Raw genomic sequence first — 20,601 nt, 5'->3', positions numbered from 1 at the left:
TTTAAAAGTCTGGATTACAGTGTGTGTCAAATGTCTTTATGTGCTATCTGGATGCCTTTGAACACTCGTCTGACTGGATTTTTTATTGTTGTTGATTCAGTTCATTTTCTCCTAAGTTAGGTGGCTTGATGTGTTTTTTTCCTGCTTCTTCTAATGTTCTTCTTGCTGGTCTGTAGTGTGAACAGGCTTTTGCAGTTATCATACATTCTCTCTCTCCCAGTTCGCTTGTGCGCTTCATGCATTAGATGTAAATTGACAGTAATATTACCACCTTTCCCTCACTCTGCTTCATGCCCTCAAGCACAGCCCTCATGGTTAACGGTAAATGGACTTGAGCTTTTAGAGCGATTTTACACTGCATGTCACACCTACACATTCACACACTGATGGTAGAGGTGTCTATGTAGTATCATCCATCAGAAGTAACTAATCCATTCATACACCACCACTAAAGCAGAGGGAGCAATTCAGGGTTAAGTGTCTTGCCCAAGGACACAACGAACATGTTGCCCAGCTGGGGATTGAACCCTCGACCTCTACCGTCTGGTTGAGAGGTAACGACTCTACCAACTGAGCCACGTCCATCCATTGACCAAGAGGGGCTTTACAACAACCAACTCATACAGTTTTCTATGATTTTCAGAAATGAAGTTCTGATGTTGGCAGCACCAATGTACCAACCAATTTCTAATGCGCTGGCTTTTCCAGGCTATCAGGGTCAGCCAGAAATGGTGGGAATTGAAGGGGGCATCCAATCTGATGCAGCTTCAAACTACAAATACTAAAACACTGACAAAAGCAGAGTTATCTCTGAGCTACTGAGTGTTGAACTATATCAGCCCCCTGCAGAAGAATGGTAGAAATGTTAGGGTTCAACAGTCTTACTTCTTTATACTTACTGGTAAAAGACACATTTTGGTAAAAATTAAATGTTTTCCTAATAATAAACCAAGGCTCAGGGCCCTAAAAATCCCTGCTTAAGCAGAAAAGAGGGCTTTCAGGGAAGGAGACAGGGTAAAAGAAAAACACTGCAGAAAGAGCTTAAAGTGAGGAAAACTGCCTTCAGGCACAAACCTGAACAGCAGCTGCAGCAGAGTGAAACAGGTATGGGCTGGCATTAAAAAGATCACGGGTATGGAGCAAAAGGGAGGACCACTCATCGAAGGAGATCAGGACCTGGGGGAGGACCTTAATCTGTTCTTTAACAGATTTGACAACACAACACCTCCCTGCCTGAGGCCTGTGGTTCAAACCTCTCCTCTCACTACCTCACCCTCAACCTCACCCATAACACACCCAACCATGGCAGGTCAAGAGGGAACTGGATCAAATAAAGCAGGGCAAAGCCCCAGACTGCTGCGGACCTGCCCTGAACAGTTGTGTGAGATCCTCAGAAACACTTATTCAATCTGAGCCTGCACCTTCAGAAGATCCCAGAAGTTTGGAAATACAACCGGCATTGTCCCTGTTCCCAAAAAGAGACACCCAAACTAACTTCAAAGACTACCGGCCAGTTTCTCTCACTTCTCACATGATGAAGTCCCTGGAGGCTCATGGTGACTCCATACATGGATCCTCTTCAGTTTGCACATCAGCCTAACATTGGTGTGGATGATGCCCTCATCTACATGCTACAGAGAGCCCATGCACATCTGGAAACCTCTGACATTAGGATCATGTTTTTCGACTTCTCGAGTGCCTTCAATACGATACCTCCAAGGCTTGTTGGTGAAAAGATGAGGAGGATGCAGGTGGGGTCAGAAATTGTATCTTGGGTTACGGATTATCTTTCCTGCAGACCCCAGTATGTGTCTCTGGAAGAGTCCTCTGTGGTACAGGGGCCCCACAAGGCACCATGTTGTCTCCATTCCTGTTTACTCTCTACACGTCAGCTGCTTTCCCCAGAAGTACTTGGATGACTCAGCAGTTGTGGGATGTGTTAAGAGAGGTCATGAAGAGGCATCAGACTGTTTAATGGAGAATAACGCACAATAAATACACACTCATATTTACTCATGTTTATTTATTCATTTATGAATACCCAATCTTGCACACTGGATACTTTTGCACACTAAAGATGAATTAAATGGTGTCTAAATGGTATTTGTTAGTTTATTTTGTTTTTGTCTATTTTGTTGTTTTGTTATTTGTTAGTTTTTCTGTTTGGCGTCTTACTGCTTTGACTGTGTAATTTCCTGCAAAGGATTAATAAATATCTATCTATCTATCTATCTATCTATCTATGTCTCATGTTGAGGGGCCTTGCTCTGAGCTAGTGGTCCTGTGTCATGGTGTGTTGAAGGTGTAGAAAGACTTTCATGTACTGGTCTTATCATCGGGACTATTAGTCCTGATAAACTTTTAATGGAGAGAGTACAGAAAGTAAAATAAAATGAAAGATAAGGGAACGTTCTCTGAGGGAACAAAGAACAAATTTTGTGTTAAGTATGAATGTTTATTTAAAAATCCATAGTTCCATACAGAAATAGTCATCTATCATATGTATTATTACACAATCAGTACTTCAGCCATGCTTTCACTGATTCAACACATTTTCAAAAAAGTACAAGATATTTTTTTCAATCATTGAATTTATGCAAAGAAAGACACTAGAAAGCAGTAGAAACACTGACACAAAATAGATAAGCATTAATTCATTTATCTCAAGAAGGCATTGCACAAATCCAAGAATATAAGTTTTAAGGCCATTTGTACAGTTCATTTTCATATAGATTTTTATATTTCAAAACACACAGTTTTCAACACCCTTTGAAAAACTGTACATGCAAACAAAGTGCAGAGTTAAGATCTGACGAGCATACACTTTATTATTTGGATAGATTTAGTAAACAAAGATCTTATGTGTCTTAACACCCAACATGGTCTACTAAAACACACACGCACACACACACACACACACACTTTCATCAATGCTAGAATAAAGGAAGTTGACAAAAGAAGGATAAACACAAAAATGCAGAATAATATCCAGTGATGACTTTAGTAATGTGTTTATGTTTTTACTGATATTTGGACATTTGAAAACCATCCTAGGCTCAAGGTTCACAAACTGTCTTTTAAATTAGACTGATTTAATCTAAAGGTTGTTTTTTTTTTTAAATTTCAGGTCTATGGAAGTATAAGAGTGGAATTGAAAGGACATTAAGATTCCCACTTTCACATTAAAGTGTTTTATTATATTTCACTGTATTTCGTTTATGACATTAAGAAGTCTGCAATGATAACTATTTGCTACTAAGTTAAAAAGAGATGTAAAAATAACATAAACATAAAGATAGTACATTTCTTCAACTTTCAAATCGTTTCTGGTGGTTTAGTTTTTGATCTTGAAAAAAGTCTAAATCTTCCTCTTACAAATGCAAAAGTAAGCAATCACCCTTATCTATTTAATAAACTCAAGAGTTCTGTGGTTTCTGCTTTGGTCTTGTATAACCAGTAATAAAATGGCTTATTTAGTTGACAGATATTGCTTATAATCAATAGAACCGATATGTTTAGAGGTCAGAGCAACACAACCAAGTTACTAGCTATAAGACACCTTCATTTTTCATATAAATATCAATTATGATATAAAACTCTGACTCTGTAATAAGCTGTCCACAAAATACATTTGGTTGGTCTTGTATAATTGTGATAGCAGTATTTGTCTTTTCTTTTTTTTCTGATTTATTTAAGTCTGCTTTTAATTCAACATGAGAGTTTTAGGATAATGGCCTCTTAGTAACTGATAAAAAATGTATATATTGTTATAGTACCAAGGGAACAACAATATTAGAACAGCTGAGAAAGTTAAAGAAGTATTTACTTAAAATGTTCATAAATGTTTATTTAATAAGACCATAATTTAAATCATGACACCTAAATTGTTTGTCTACTACACACAAAAGACCCACACAGTGTCGCCATGTTAAAACTTAGAAACTGTCTGTTCTTTTATCAAAATAAGTATGAAAAATGAAAAACAAAAATATGCTTGTCAAAGTTTTGCTATGCTTCCTGTCATCAAAACACGTTTCTTCTAGTTTAAGACTAATTTAGAACAACAAAACTGTGTCCTCAAATCACTGCAGTGTTTAAATACTCTTTCACTCTTTTGGTGCAAATTTGTAGTTCTCGAACTATCCATAAAATTCAAATATTCCTGTAGACTTCTAACAAAATACAAAATCTCATCCACATTCAACATTTGAACTAATCATACACACAGCCCTTACAACACTGGACAGTCCTTCCTAAATAAAAACACAAAGTTTTTGTTCTTCTAAAAAAAACATTGATTCAATGCTACACTGAATCTTGTTGAGACCACACAAATAGTCCTGCAAATGATTTGTACATAAAAATATCCATCACAACAACAAAATAAAAAGGCTATATCAAAGCTGAAGGTGTAATAAAACACACACTGATTACAGTTAAAAATAAACATACCAAAAGTCTTTTCTGCATTTTTGACCACTGGGCTCTGATGCTCAAACAGTATTTAGTTTGAGAGCAGCTGCTATCATTTGACACATGTTGCAGGGAGGTGGTGTTAAAATGACACAATGAGATGAAATCCTTGGGTATGAGGGCATCTTTATGCCAAGGCATTTAGGGGGGAAAGAGAGAGAGAAAGAGAGAGAGAGAGAAGTCAAATGAATGCTACATAAATACAAGAAATACTGGAGATGAGAACTTTATCATCTCTGCAAATTCACTTTTTCTAATTTCTAAAAAGGAAAATAATTGTTCGCAGATGTTGATGTAGGCTATACAATAAATCATTTTCTTTGGATTATAAAAAAGTCGATAGACAAGCTGGCAGCTCCAGTAATCTGTAATGTCACAGCAATGCTACTTGATGAGCTAACTGCTGGTATTCTTACATGGTCATGTTCAGCAGGTAGAATGTTTGTCATGAGCACTAAGACCCTGACACATCAAGGAGGTCGTCGGCTGTCAGTCCTAGTTGGAACGTCGGTGAGCGGTCGTCGCCTTAGTTTTTGCGGTGCTTCCGTCTCCGTTGCTACCCAGCGGCCCCCGTCCTCTTTTTTTGGGCCGATTCAACATCTCGAATCGGCGTCGGTGGTCTGTTAGAGGAATCTCTCCAATTGGCTGTTCGGAGGTTTCACTTATCCCCAGCTCTCGACACTGGTTCAAGAAAGCCCCTTGAGTATGCTGGCTCTCCTGTTTCGCTTAGCTGAACAGCCAATCAGAGAGATTCCCCCAACCGCTCCGGCTCCTCCGATTCAACATGTAGAGTCGGCCCAAAAAAAGTCCAACTGGGACCGACTGGCAGCGACGAAGATGGACACACTAAAAACTAGGGGGGGGGGGGGGCTCACCGATGGACAGACGGCCTCCTTGGTGTGTCAAGGCCTTTACATGAATCTATGCTAACTTTGCTAATTACTGTAGCAAGCAGAAATAATACATGAGGCTTATAAATCTCCATAACATTTGGAGGTCAAGGATTAAAGTACTAGGCCAATTTGTTTTCTGATAATTAATCAATAGTAATTATGGGGATATTTAATATTTAATAAATAAAAAAATATATTAAATAAATAGATTTGATGTGAATGTGAACTATTTATCAAGGCAATTATGTCAATTGGACCAGAGAAAATTAATTTGTTATCCTCCACATTCTGTCATCAAAGTCTGATCTATTCAGATGAGCATAAAAATAACAGCAAGTATTTTCATTTCTGCTTGTCAATTACAACTTAAAAATCAATGTTGACTGGAAACAAAAATCTGAAATGTGGCAAAGGCATTTGAGAAGTGAAAGAGAGATAGAGTGAGATAGTGAGGAAGAAAAGCTGTAGTAGGGAGACAGAGAGACAGACTCCTGAGAGAGGTGCGGACAGAGGGTAAAGTGACAAATCTAGATACAGGCTCCTCCCCCACAGAGAGACACACTGAAGAGTAGAGGAGGAGGTGCACGGCCTCTATGTGCATGCACTTGACTGAGGCTACACTCATGCTAAAGGTTAATACAAACACCAGAATACAGTTCAGTACAGAAGGGCTACCAGGACCTACTGCTGCTACTTGACTACAAGTCAAGGACAGAGAGAGAGAGAGAGAGAGAGAGAGAGAGAGAGAGAGAGAGAGAGAGAGAGAGAGAATATTACAAGCTTCATTTAGAAGCTTTGTGGATATAAAACATATCAAGAGTAAAAATCCTCGTTATTGTTTGCTGTAAACATGAGTGAGTGGGAGAGAGACAGAAGAAGTTATATACATCATGATCAAGTGTTTCCATTGTTTTGTCTGGAGACATTCTCTTTTCAGTTGTCCTTCATCTCTTCTTTCCTTACTTTTACTCTCCTTTCTTCTCTTCCATACTCAACATCAGACCTTTAAAACTCTTTAAAGTCTCACTAGGTTTCCAAGGCCAACATTGTTTTCCAGACAGTAACAGGAATGCTTGACAGTGGAAGTAAACAGACTATCATTGGCTGTTCCTGGCTCCCGCGGGTCTGTCTGTCACTCTACAGACAACCTCTTGAACATGACAAAGACCACCTGAATCCACGTTAGCGAGGCATGTAGAGCAGCTTCAGGGACATGGAAGTATTCTGCAAGTTCAGCTGAGCACTGACTGTTACACCTGCACCCCGGCTCCTCATATTTGGGTTTGTAGAGGTTGGCCGGGAGGTGTGTAGGGAGGTGGTGCTGGTGAGGGCTTAATCCCGCGGGTCCTCATATAGGACAGGAACTGGTCGGGAATCTCTGCCAGGACGTCTTTGGCGAGTCGTGCCATACTAAGGATGTGGTTCCCTGTCCGGTCGATGTAGTCCCTGAATGGGACAAACTAAAAGAATGAAAGGGAAGAACATTGATTCCAGAGACATGTTAAAAAGGAAGGGGTTTGAAAACAGATGTTCAAAGTAAGAGGACACATTACCTAAATTGATTGTTTAAGTGTGCACTCACACGAGGCAATCCGTACAGCGCCCAAGCACGCTTCACCCCTAAAGCCCACTTCGTTTAACTAGTGTTAAAACCTCTTCCAAGGTTTGGAGAGCTTGAGCACAGATTGGAGTCAATCTGTGCTCAAGCTCTCCAAACCTTGGAAGAGGTTTGCTTTGGCACGGTTGAGTTATAGAGAAATCCCAGTGTGTTCTGTCTGTATCTGACTAAAATGACTCAAAAGAAGCTACAAAGTCAGTCAATATCTTTCATGTTGTCTGTGTTGTTCTCCAATGTGCGGACGGGGACTTGACCCTTGAGTCCGCCCACCTCACAATTATATAAAGCTATCCATGTGTTGCATTACAACGTTATGTACAAGAGGTAACTGTGCCATTTGAAATTGAGCAGCTTTAAGCTTCAAAATAAAAGGAGACAGACACAGAGACAGCTTCTATACCAAGACCTGATCAGCTTTAGTAAACACATCCTGAGAACCAATAAAATATGCAGTTTAAATGGGTCAGTCTAAACTACTAGTTGTCACAAGAGTAATCTAAATAAATTAACATTAGTTGGAACAAATTGTCACTTTTATGACTGTTATTTCAAAATAAACTAGAGAAACCTAGAAATATGCATCCAGAACTTTATGTTGCTTATTTTCTTCTGAAACTGATTCGAAACTGAACCGTGACCTCAAAACTGAGGTACCAACAGAACCGATTATTAGTCGCTATGTGTTTGTTTCATTTGTGTGTCCATCTTACTCTCTGAGGCACCAGGGACACAAAAACCATGGGTCAGTCTGGGTGGACCAGTTGAATGAACATGCAGACTGATCATAATTTATCTGAAAAGTTGGTCATTTGGTTGGAAATATGGAGCTGATGGACTTTAAATATCCTCTGGTCACTAAATGAGTTTTGTTATCATCTTGAATAATTACAAAGCTAATTGGCTAACTGGGATATAATTATAAGTAGATAGTAATTTTATTTCATTTGTGATTATGCACAATGAAGAAAACATAAGCCCTCATTTTCCCCTGAGATGGGAAATCTTTGTATTTCTGAGTCTGAAAAGGAGCTTCTGATGACGCAAAAAAATTGTCATTTTGGGTCACTGGAAGCTGTTGCGGTTAGCAGGGTGAAACTACAATGCTAGTTCCTCATATTTTCGACCACTGAAGCTACAGACCAATCACAAATCAGTGGGTGGGAACTCACTCCCAGAATCGAAACTTAACTTAATATTGCTTGGAAGCTATGCTAACAGGCTCTATGGAGAAAGCTGATGACAATGTAGAAAAAATGATGTTTCAGCTTCAAACTGATATGGATGAAGGGGATTTTGAAGGTCTTGTGCTCGAATCGGATGTTTGTGGCTATCTCTACGAGCCACAATATAGCAGCAAGACGGCTGCTGCCGACAGGCCGGTGTTATGCCTCGGCCCCTGACACAAGGTGACAGAAGAAATCTCTGAATCAGTTGAGGAAACGGCCTTATGTGTTGAAGTAAATATGTCTGTAAATAGAGGACCTTAGTGGGAGTGGCCTGCGGTGCATTCTGGGATTTGGTGTCTTTCATCAACATGAGCCAAAAAGACACTTTCTGCCTTTTCTCAGTCAAGAAGGCACCAACTTCAAAATGTGTTTCACATTTCTACATATATGACCCAATGTCAATACAGATTCATGTTTCAACGGGTGAAGTATCCCTTTAAGAAACCTGGAGAAATGGTGTCTAGTTGGTTGTGTACCTGAACAATGTCTCTTTCAGCACATCTTCCTCTGGATGAGATTCTGACTTCATCCCCGTCCAACTCAACCATGGCTGAGGAAAATAGAAACAAAATACACAATTTAAAATAAACTGTTGTCTGATTGTAAAACTGGACTCACAGAGTGACAATTAAATCAGGTTGTTTGTAAAGTTAAATAATAAAGCTCATCCTTCGTGAGACAGGATTCATGAATTTTTTTTAGAAGTTGTCTTACCATCAAATTCAGCAGGCCCCACTCCAACAATGATGATTGACATTGGAAGACAAGCGGCCTGCAGGAAAGAAGAAAAACAAACTAAAAAATGTGAAAACATGAATATCTTCCCATTACGATTATTAAGATAAATATGAGCCACAGGTTAACATATCTCTTAACTCTAAAGCCACTCTAACTCTAAGGCACTGAACCCTAACATACTTTAATGACATCAGGTGTGCAGTGCATGAGTCCTTTCGGATACTTTCTTTATATTGACATTTTCAGAGTAAAACAAGACATAAGAAAAGAAGGGAAGAAAAAGGAATAAAAAAACAAAAAAACATGGGCCATACATTAGTAAAAATACACAAATCGGGGTTTTTCATTTAAGATGAGTTACATTCCGTACAGTACATATTCCATTTCTTCCAGACTTTTATATATTGGTCAAACTTTAGCCTTAATGAGAAGGTCAGTCTCTCCATGCAGTGTATTTCGTTGATTATTGCTAACCAATCATCCTTTGATGGGGGGTTTGCCTGCAGCCATTTCCATGTGATTGCTTTCTTAACTGCAACCAGAAGGACTTTATAGAGATATTTATCATCTGACATGAGATTGTCCGGGATTTTGCCCAGGTATAGTATGATAAAAGAAGTCCTTTAGGAGTTTAGATGGAATTAAAACAAAACAATAATGACATTGTATTTTTCCACTGATCAATAAGAAAAAAAACCTACCTCCAGTGTTTAATAGCATTTTTTGTTTTTATTACCGTGTTGATATATGTGAGCAAACTTTCAGTCAATAAAATCATTTAAAAAAAATACATTGTGAATATTTGACATATTTAAAACTGAACCATATACTTAATCTATCATAGGACTTGATCAATCCTTATAATAATATTACACATCCAGTACAGAAGGCACAATTTACTGTGTGTAAATTGTGCCTTAAACGTTTTGCTGTGTCTGAAGGTCTACTGGACTCTCCTGATCATCATATTTCAACAAATGGTCCTGCAGCATTGGCACAGATCCAAAGAGAAAGTTTTAATCCAAAAACATTACATCAATATAGATCCACAGATTGCTTCACATTTACCTCCACTGTTTTGCTGGCCATTTTAATGACATCTCATTTGGCCAATTACAACCCTGGATACACTGTTTACAGCCTATAACTGCAAATGAGTGGAAAGAAGGTGCCTTCCCCTGTTTTCTTTATGTACACACTAAGGAGATGTATTCAAAGTGTGAGAGGTTTTCAGAATTAAATTAAAAGTATTAATAAGTTGATATTTAGATAGGCTATGAGTCATGATTTGTTCTGAGAAAACAAGCATATCTATGTAAAAATTGAGATTCAGTGGTAGAGTCCGCCGTCTGTCAACAGGAAGGACTGATCACTTAAAATGCACAACCAATGTGTTTTAAGGCAAGACACTTAACCCCAAGTTGCTCCTGCTGCTTCGGTGGCGGTGTGTGAATGTGGAGGACACTTTACATAGAAACCTCTGCAGTGTGTTGATGGTTGTGAAGAGGTGTAGAAGTGCTTTGACTAGTCAGAAGAAGAGAAAAGTTCAATACAAGCTCAAGTCCATTTACCTTAATGGAATGGTCACTGTGTTCAACTGTGAGTCCACTGAGCTCTTCAATGAATCATTCAAGAATCGACATTTTGGGGTCAACCCTGGTGTGTTCATTACTAACTTACAGCTAACAGTTAGAGAGTTATGAAGTTTAAACAAACAACAATTAATAACTGACCACATGGTGGAGCTATGGTATCATTTATGAGTATTTTAAACACTGTACAATTATTAACCAGATTATCAAGTTTGAATACTTTTTGTTTCTTGGATTTCAGGTATTAAAGATTGCTTATATTTCTCCCATTTTATTTTTTGTAAGATATAAAATCACTGTAAGATTTAAGCATAAAGACAAGTGAAAGCACTTACACCACATCTGAAGTGGTGTCTGCATTGTTAGTGAAAAGATTTTGTAGTCTCAGGGATTAAACCCAATATCTTCAAATTGGTGGGTATGACAGTGGGCTTACCCACTGAGCCACAGGGAGGACAAGTTTTCACATGAGGCCATGACATCACATTGGAAAAACTCTTGTTTTTAGCCATTCAACCATTCAAGTATTTCGCAAAAGAGAAAATATTCTGCCTAAAGTACAGGAACACGTTTACTGTCATTACCAGCACATCACTTCCATGGATCTTAAAGGAATTAGATATGTGAGATGTGGAGTATGTAAACAATGAATTGATCCTTCAGCGTTGATCACTGCAGTCTGATCATTGCCGTGTGGAGTTCAACTTCTTCTACTAAGTAAACTCAGTTAAACCCCTTTTGATATGAGTCTGGCAGTCCGTTATTCTACTGTACCATTGTTACCTTCTCTGTCTCTGACTTTCTATGCACCATGAATCTGTGCCATCTTTATGTGTAATTCAAAGAAGCATTTTAAAGTCTGTTGGTTTTGGAAACATTTGATGCCTGACAGTGAAATACCTGAATATGACTGTTTACATCAAAGACACACACACACACACACACACACACACACACACACACACACACACACACACACACACACACACACACACACACACACACACACACACACACACACACACACACACACACACACACACACACACACACACACAGCTGCAGTGGGTGGACTTACGTTGACGATTGATTCCTTGGTCTGGGCCATGTCTGAGATGACTCCATCTGTGATGATGAGAAGTATGAAATACTGGGAGCCATCCTTCACTGAAGCTGCATACCTACACACACAATAACACACACAACCCATAGTGTTATTATTTATGTGCATGATAATTCATTACTCCAGCATATTAAACATAATTCTCTTTGCTCTTTTTTTAAATAGGAAAAGCCATTGCACATCTTTTGGACTTACTTTTACAGAAAAAATACCTCTGACTAAATCTCAGCAAAGGCTCTTAATCAGTATCAAGTATTTCTCTCTGTACATCTCTTTTTTGGTTTTCTTCCATATTTATAGATGTCCAGCTCAATACAGCTTTCAATATTTCCAGCAGTTTAGAATGTGACCTTTTCCTTCCAAATGAGTTTTGAACTGACTTTTTATTTCTTCACACATTTATTTATATTTGGCTTTGGCCTTTGCTAAGCGTCACCATTTTGCACTGAAATGTGTATGTGCTCCTTCTCCTACCTGATGTTAACCGATATTTAAGTGTCTCTCACTGCAGTGGATCACAACAAATCAAGTAGAGGAAGATTGAGAAGCAAGGGTACAAGCAAAGAGTAAAAGAGACAAGAAAACAGTTACCAAGCTGCAAGTGTGAGTGAAGCAAGACATTTTCTATTTTCAGAGAGAAAAAAGGAAACATTAAGGTGTTACCTAGTGAAATACCCTACACAGGTTTAAAGTTGCCAAAAACACTTTTACATAAATGCATGCATGTCAATGTATTGAAAAAGTTAGCTTGAGCGTGTATGACTGAAAAATGTGTCTTTATTATAGTAAATTATCTATAATATGGAAATAAAAAAAACAGTTTGACTTTTAGACGTTAGACCCCATGGCGCTCAAATGCTAAATTACTTCAGGGTTTTAGGACTCATCCCTGTGGCGTCCTATTTAAGTTAGGATTTTGCGTATTCCACTGGTTTTCGTCACATTTTTCTTTTTCATTTTCAAGTCTTTATGACAAGTTAAAATCTCCTGGTTTTAGCTTCATATTCCTTTCTCTTTTGTTCGGATTGTGCTGAGATTCAACAAATAACATATAAAACAGTGGTGAGCTTTAGAGGTGCTGTAGCTGCACTTTGAGCCTTGCTAATTGTCACCTAGTTATTTTCCACTTTGTTTAATGCATTGTTTTAATTTCTCTTCAGTTTCAGCTAATGAAGGTGAAAAATCCTATATCCAAAAAGTAAAACAAAGTGTTTTAATGTCATTATGGCAAAAATAAACAGGTAATTGATTGTGAGAATGTGCCATAAAATAGGATCAAAAAGACAGTGAGGGATGTTCATTGTCTCCTTTTTCCTTACTCGTGTACTTTCCATCAAACTATGACAAAGTATTCATGCATTCATTTCCTGCTTCATAAATTATGTTTCCACACACACAAAGATACAAACAAACATGAAGTCAGGTGTCAGGCACTTTCTCTGTTTCTGTATTTCTCTCCCCCTCATACTCTTGCTCCCAAGCAACACTTGGTACATCGAGCTAATTACAGCAAACCTGAGAACACCTGCAGAGTGATACTGTATGTATACTCACATGATTTGACAATTCTCATATAACCTTTGATAGCTGATACTCCTACTTAAAACATTGTTTAAGTTGTATAACTTAAATTGGTTCAAAAATTAACCTAGGAAATCAATAACTGTGGTAGATACTGCGGCTGTGGCTCAGTTGGTAGAGTCGTCGCCTCTCAACTGGAAGGTCGAGGGGTTCGATCCCCAGCTGGGCAACATGTCCGATGTGTTCTTGCTTCGGTGGTGGTGTATGAATGGATTAGTTATTTCTGATGGATGATACTACATAGCAACCTCTACCATCAGTGTGTGAATGTGTAGGTGTGACCTGTGGTGTAAAAGCACTTTGAGTAGTCAGAAGACTAGAAAAGAAATATATAAGCTCAAGTCCATTTACATAAGGAAAGTGAGGAAATGTTTAAAAACAAAATAAAAATGATGTTTGTAACCTGGCCACATGGTTGACGACGGGGGAGAAGTTAGTGGGTCCATAGAGCTGAACTGACTTCAGACTCTGGTAGTAGGCTCCCATCACACCTTCAATTCCTGCGCAGTAAGGGTTCTGAGGGTTCCCATTCTACGTTCAGAAAAACAAAAGGAAAAAAAGCAAAACTTAGGAAAAGAGAATCATTTAAAACTTGCAACATTCATTTCAGATGCCTTTGTAGAAACTGATGGAAAAAACTCCTTTAACCAGGGCCTTTTTTTCTTTTCTTTTTTTTTTAGTCTACTGTCATAAGCATATGTGTATATATTTAATATCAATTTAATTCTGGCAGAATGAGTAAACTTAGAATAGCCATTCTAGTTCTAAATTATAAAGCTATTCTATTAGTTGGGTTGGAATATAATAAAAGAGGACAATACATATTTTATTAGACATGGTTAAGTATTATACACCATACATCTAGAACTAGGTGCAATAGGAGACCTTTTAATGTCAGTGGATGAGCTAAGCATCTTACGGTTCTGCAATAAACAAAACAACAATAATGCACTACACCACCACTGGTGAAAACACTTTGACAAACATATTCTCTTTTATTTCCTCCTTGTACTTCAATCCTGATCTTACCAAGGCAAACTCATGGGACACTCGTCCATCAGGCGGCAGCTTGGCTCCGAACCCGAGAGCAGGAAACATCTTATCACTGTCGTAGTCCTGGATGATTTCTCCAACTGCCTTCAGGGCCATGGCGTAGGCATTCAGCTGGTAGGGACTCATGTAGTGAAGTGAGGTGGGCTGGGCAGGGTTACCTGAAAACATATACACACAGTCAGAAGACAGTGCATGGTCATATGATAGGACTTTAGAAGAGGTGACATGTTAGCAGCCTCAAAGTGACATAAGTCAGTCTCAGAAATGTAGTTAATAGGTGAGTTATTGCGGGGCGCTGGTGGTGCAGTGGTTAGTGCACGTGGCCCACTTATGGAGGCTGTAGTCCTCCAAGCGGGCGGCCCAGGTTCAAATCCCACCTGTGGCTCCCACATGTCATTCCCTGCTCCTCTCTCTCCCTGATTTCCAACTCTATCCACTGTCCTATCTCTCCATTAAAAGCCCAAAAATAAATCTTATTTGAGTTGTTTCACCTTTTTTCAAGCAGAAATGACAATGATACTTTTTAAAAGTTGTGATTTAAAAAAGTTTAGATTTACAAGTACGAGTAATAAATGTATATGATGAAAGATGAATAAATAAAATAAAAAATAAGAGCAACAATCTGAGACTGTCAGGGATTAAAACAATGACTTATTGCAGCCGGACTTTCAGGATTTTGTTGACGTCATTTCACCCTGTGTCACTGCCATTACATAGTAATTTAAATAACTGGGAAAAAATGTTTAACAAGTAAACTTTAAGCCATAACTGTTATTGATAACAATGTTGTGATTAAACTGTCAAAGACTGTGTGAGCTTAAAGATGCTACCGTCATCCCAAAAAAGCCAAATAAGCTTTTAAATTCTGTTTTTGAAAACCTGAGTTAAGTGGTTAAAAATAGCAAACTGCTATTTATTCTACATCCCAGTACATGGTATTCATTTTGCTTATTGAAACTGCTTTGAATAAACTGCAGAACTCTATTAGCAATCATTGTCAATTCAGATTTTTTGCAAAAGCCAGACAAGTTCAAGTACACCTTAACCTCAGACATCAACAAACTGAAGGGCAGATGGATAACATGGCCATTATGCACTCAGTATTAGCTGTGAAAGACAGGGCTATCAGGAAACACTTAAATCCTAATTTGCATATACACTATTTCAATGAAGGCTATCTAGGCACTTTGTGCCTGCACTGTGTGTCCTTCAGTGAACATGTATGTGTGTAAGTGATCACATTCAGACAGTATGTCTGTATATGTTGGGTTTTTTTACTCACCGTTGGAAGCTGTGAAATCAATGGCTACGGTAAAGTTAATCTGAGTCCTGAGAAGACAAAAGCACAGAGAAGGAAAATTAAATATTATCTTATGATTTATGAATCCACAATCCCAAACCCCCCTTCTCATTGTATCTCTCTCAAACACACACACACACACACACACACACACACACACACACACACACACACACACACACACACACACACACACACACACACACACACACACATAAACACACACATATACACAGAGACATCTATATTCTTTATAAGAAAAAATAAAGATAATGGAACATAATCAAGTTGTAGGGATCTGTCTGCTTGTTAAGCCTGAGGTCCTTCTGGCCTTTAGCTGAAACAGTGATAAGAAAGGATAATGAGCTTTTAAACATGGCATTGTTCAAAGTAGGGCTGCACGATATTGGGAAAAAATGACATTGCATTATTTTTCTTTCCTGCAATATATATTGCGATATTTTAAAAAGTTTACTGCTTCACTCTGTTCAGCTGAATGCTCCCTGACTCTCCCTGAAATGATGATTACAGACTCTCACCTGATGTTCCCTCCGCGACCAAATAATATTAAGGGGATATTTATTAAATATGTTAACATGCTGCGCCCCTCCAGCCTGCTAGAGAGAGAGACACACACAGCGGGGGCGCGCACATACAGGCTGAGCAGACGCACAATGGCTCACAGAGTTTGTCCTCCTCCTGCGTTTTGACTTTTTTTCACTATCCTCATTTTGGACAATTTTTTTTATTTTTTATTACATTATTTTCTATCTTTGCACAGCCACTGGGTTTTATGATATATTTAGTATTCTATTTTGATGCTGATCACTTAAAATGCACAGCCAATGACATTGTTTTTAGACAGCAGGTAAACACTTACAGATACTTAGAGACTGCAAGACAACTCAAAGTGCTTTACACTTCATGCAACATTCAGCCTTTCACATACATGCATTCTTCTTTTACAAATCTTTACATATTCACACACTGTGGGCTCTGCTCCAGCTGAAGTTCAGAGTTCAGTATCTTGCCAAAGGACCCTAATACGTCATGACTTACAGAGTGTCTGATGCATGGTGAAAAAAATCATTTTGTTTAGGAGAGTGGTGCTGGGTAGTGCATACAGAACAAGGATCAAGGATATCTCTATTAATTCTCACAGACAGCAGTACCACACAAACCATTAAACACACTATAGGAATTAAATATTGCATACACCAGAACATACACTAAACTGGTTGAAAGGACAATGTAAATGAATACATTTCATAAATAAATATCACAAGGAACTAGTCCTTTACCTTCTGTCCCACTTGATCTATTTTGTTTAGCTTGACATGTGCTTGCAACATGCTCCATTGAAAACAGACTTGCTGAATGGTCCATCCATGGTGGGGATGTGGAAATTGGCAGTTAGTTTTGCATTTAAATATCGGTTGACTTTTAATCATCAAGTCAATTCCATTAAAAATGTCCTTTTTTAGGGGGACAGTTGCAAGGACAAGGCTGCAGAGGAAGGAGACTTGAGTGAATTCTGGTCCAGTTCCCCACAATTTTCAACCGTGCAGTCTAAATTATGCATGCCCTCTGTCTTTCCTTCCAAACCTGTCTCTGTCACGCACACACAAAGTTTGAGAGAGGAACTCCACTTTTATTAGTGGGAAAAGTACAGCACAAGAAACAAATTGAACTGGAGGACAGAGAACATTACAAAAGACAATGGAAGAGAATAAAGGGAGGAGAGCAGGGCTTCGATTAAATGCGTAATTCTGAAATTCTCAAACCCTTTCAAGAACATATTTATCAGATTAAAATGATTTACTGATTAGCCTTAAAAGGCTGCAAGCTCTTTGTTAGTTTAGTTTGGCTTAAACAGAAAACTTCCTCCCCATACATTATCAATAAGTTTCACCTTTATCTTCACTGGAGGATTAATGTTATTTAGATCTCAACAGGCCTTATTTGGTTGATTTAAAATATGTATACAGGAGACATCTTTAGGCAGTACCCCCTTTATTACATTTAGCTTTCAAAAAAGCTAGAGGGTTGCAAGGGTTGGTGTAAATCCAACAGTTTTTACCACCATGTCCTATATTCAAATTCAGAGTTGAAGTATGCATACGTACTATCCAGGTGACTCAAGGGTTTAGACTTAAATTGTTGGATCCAGCTCTGCTTAGATTTTCAGGCATATTAGTTTTTTCAGGCATATTAGTTTTTTTGAAACACATTTTTCAGCTAGCTTGCTCCTGCATCCAGCTTCTATCTTCTATCAGGGTTATGAAAGTGAGAAAATCACAGGAGTTTCATGTGAGAAATCACAAAACAAGACCTCTAATCGTGCTCTTTCTTTGTGTTTAATATGTTAACGGTGTTTCTGTGAGCATGAGGATCTGTGTGCTGTAGTTTGTGTTTCTCACACAGAAAGTCTCATTGACATCAGCAATTGGATTTTGAAGTAGACTTTGAGCAAGCTTGTAACAGGGGCTGAGGCGGGCCTAAAGCGCCCTGACTAACAGCTACAAAATACCACACCACTGATTATGACTTACTCTTTGCCTGGTCAAGAATCAAAAACGGATTAGTTATTTAAAAAAACTCACCCTGTGCACAGTTTGTGCAGATAAAGAAATAAGCTTATTTTGGCTGTAAATGTTTAGTTCTGCTTTTTAAATGACATAAAATCTGCATTGGCTTGATTTCTCTTAATACTCACTATACTCATTAATATAGATAAGTACCTCTGATGGTTAGACACCATCAATACATACAGTAGTTTGAAGGTAAGAATTTTCATAAAAGAGAGGCTCCCAAATTTGAAAGTATGCGTTTAACTTTTTGTAACTTGCATATAGGACCTCACATGTTTGGGGTGAAGTATACTTTACCAGCTGTTCTTTTTCACCTGAAAAGTGAAAATGTTCTATTCAAGACAAAAAGGCATTTCAAAATGTTCCCAAGAAGTCTACTTTCCTCTTATATCTAAGTGCCAGAGGGAAACATGCATCATTGCACTGAGTGGCCTAAAAACAGCATCAGAGGTTGTGCGATGTGACCTCTCCTGATGAGATGCAAACAGATGTTACTGGTTAAATGGTGTCCATCTGGCTTGAAGAGAGGAAAGGAGAGAAAAGGATAAAAAAGAGCAGGGAGGAGATAAACAGCTTACACCAGGATTTAGTCTTATTAGCAGAAACATTGATATCGGTAATCCTTTTTCATTTGGTATAACCCTCAAAGTAAGACGTCTGAGTTTCTATCAAGGATTGTTTTTTGTCTGAATTTTGAGGGTCTGCTTCTCCATCAAATGATAACCTCTCAGAATGATTTCAATACAAGCAGTGATCCCTCCTGCTTCTATTCTGGTTTCAATACTTTATTCACAGAGCAAACTAAGGGGAAACAATATCTGTCAGTATGAGTGACAGGGCTTCCTTCAAAGACTTGTCTAAATATGAAAGATATAGCCACCAATTCTCATGAATAGAGGCCTCATTGTTGAAATCTATGGGTGGTTCAAATGCTATATCAAAGTACTTGAATAGAAAAGAGAGCAGCAATGGTTGGATTGAAGGGAGTCCTTTATGATAAAGCTGCCTGTGGATCATGTTCTATATTAGATTCAAATGAACAATTAGCTGATTGGGGCGAAGCCGCAAAAAGAGCTGTCAATCAGAGAATAAGAGAGCAATGAGGAAGTGAGAGAAGCTGAGATGATGTACCAGAAAATTGAGTGAAATTTCAAATTTACAAAACACCTGTGTTACAGTCGACCAAGATTAGTCACACAAGGGATTTCTGGGAAACACACAAGCAAAGAAAGTACCTAGGAGGGTGTGTAGTATGGCTCTGTTAATGTTTCCATTAGTGTGTCTGTGCACAAGTACACAGTCTGCCCGTTTTGCAATTGGAGTGAGTGCAACTGAACCATTACAGTCCATTTAGGTTTCAAGCAGTGAGACAGCACTTGGCACTTCATTTAGCCACACAAGCGTGTAACAGCACCCTGACGTGTACTGCAAAAGAAAAAGGAAAGGGGAGTCTCCAAGTGCTCTCTGACTGAGTGCAGCTGAGAGTGTAGTGTATGTATGATGGGGATTCTCCATCAGTAAAAATATGCATGGACACATGGTAAAAATAATAGGCTAGTGAGAGCTGGCTTTAAAGAGACTAACAACTAACAATTCCACTCATGCTTTTCTACTTCTTTTTGTGTAATAAACAAATACAGTTTCTCCATCTAGTATCATAAACTGATTCACACAAAGTGCATTACTCATGCTCTGGTGATCAATGGAATATTGATCAGTGTGTGTAGTCATAAAGTTATTACTTCGTCTACAAGCGTATACATTATTATGGCAATGGTGCTAATCAAAAATAACCTGGAAGGTCCACTTTTTTTTTTTTTTCTTAAACAAATTTTTTTTTTATAGTTCAGCAAATTAGAGCTTTCTGTTCCAATTAAAAAATATAAATTCATGAGATATGCTGTTAAAGGGGAATTTAAAAAGAAATGGCTTTCTCCCATTTACAGTTGATTAGATATTATTGTTTTTGTTGTTCTTGCAATTATTATTACAGTTATTATTTATAACTGTATTATTATTATTTTTATTTATTTTTTATTTTAAATATTTTTTTTACAGTGTGATCTGGGAAATGGGTAACACATGCTGACATGAATAGCAAGCATATCTGCATTCATTGCATATGAGCAATATTTGTTTTATGAAGTATTCAGTGACATCACATTTCCTTCATATTTAATCCTTGTGTATTCCAGTAGGAGTCACTCTTTTGGTTCTGCACAACGTTCACTAGCTAGTCATTCACATCTTCTGATGTCTGTTGAAGGTCAGGTACTGTACACAAGATTTTAAGGACACTTAAACAAAAAAACAGATACCTGCTGTTCTGAAACTGTTCTACTGAGAGCAGTGACAGCATAAGGCCTATAACACCACAGTGAGCATAAAATATGGTTTCTGTTTGTTTCAAGTA

The 20,601-nt window shown here is 38.1% G+C and overlaps 1 protein-coding gene across 2 annotated transcripts in view; it reads right to left on the bottom strand.

Moving 5' to 3' along the window:
- Positions 1-2,434: 2,434 nt before the first annotated feature.
- Positions 2,435-20,601, bottom strand: part of LOC109987636 (copine-8) — a 77,301-nt gene continuing 59,134 nt past the window's right edge. Inside the window, exons 14-20 of one of the 2 annotated variants that reach the window (XM_020638784.3) lie at positions 15,580-15,626; positions 14,274-14,455; positions 13,648-13,775; positions 11,619-11,721; positions 8,925-8,982; positions 8,687-8,760; positions 2,435-6,826 (exon numbers count right to left, since the gene is read on the bottom strand). In XM_020638784.3, coding sequence (XP_020494440.1) covers positions 6,638-6,826; positions 8,687-8,760; positions 8,925-8,982; positions 11,619-11,721; positions 13,648-13,775; positions 14,274-14,455; positions 15,580-15,626 — 781 coding nt within the window. In that variant the 3' untranslated portion in view covers positions 2,435-6,637. The remainder of the gene's footprint in view (positions 6,827-8,686; positions 8,761-8,924; positions 8,983-11,618; positions 11,722-13,647; positions 13,776-14,273; positions 14,456-15,579; positions 15,627-20,601) is intronic. The other variant, XM_020638785.3, reaches the window with a different exon arrangement.

The sequence above is a fragment of the Labrus bergylta genome, chromosome 23 (genome assembly GCF_963930695.1).
Source record: "Labrus bergylta chromosome 23, fLabBer1.1, whole genome shotgun sequence".
Classification (NCBI taxonomy): domain Eukaryota; kingdom Metazoa; phylum Chordata; class Actinopteri; order Labriformes; family Labridae; genus Labrus; species Labrus bergylta.
The sequence above is the reverse complement of the archived record's forward strand: the minus strand, read 5'-3'. Positions and strand labels throughout refer to the sequence as shown.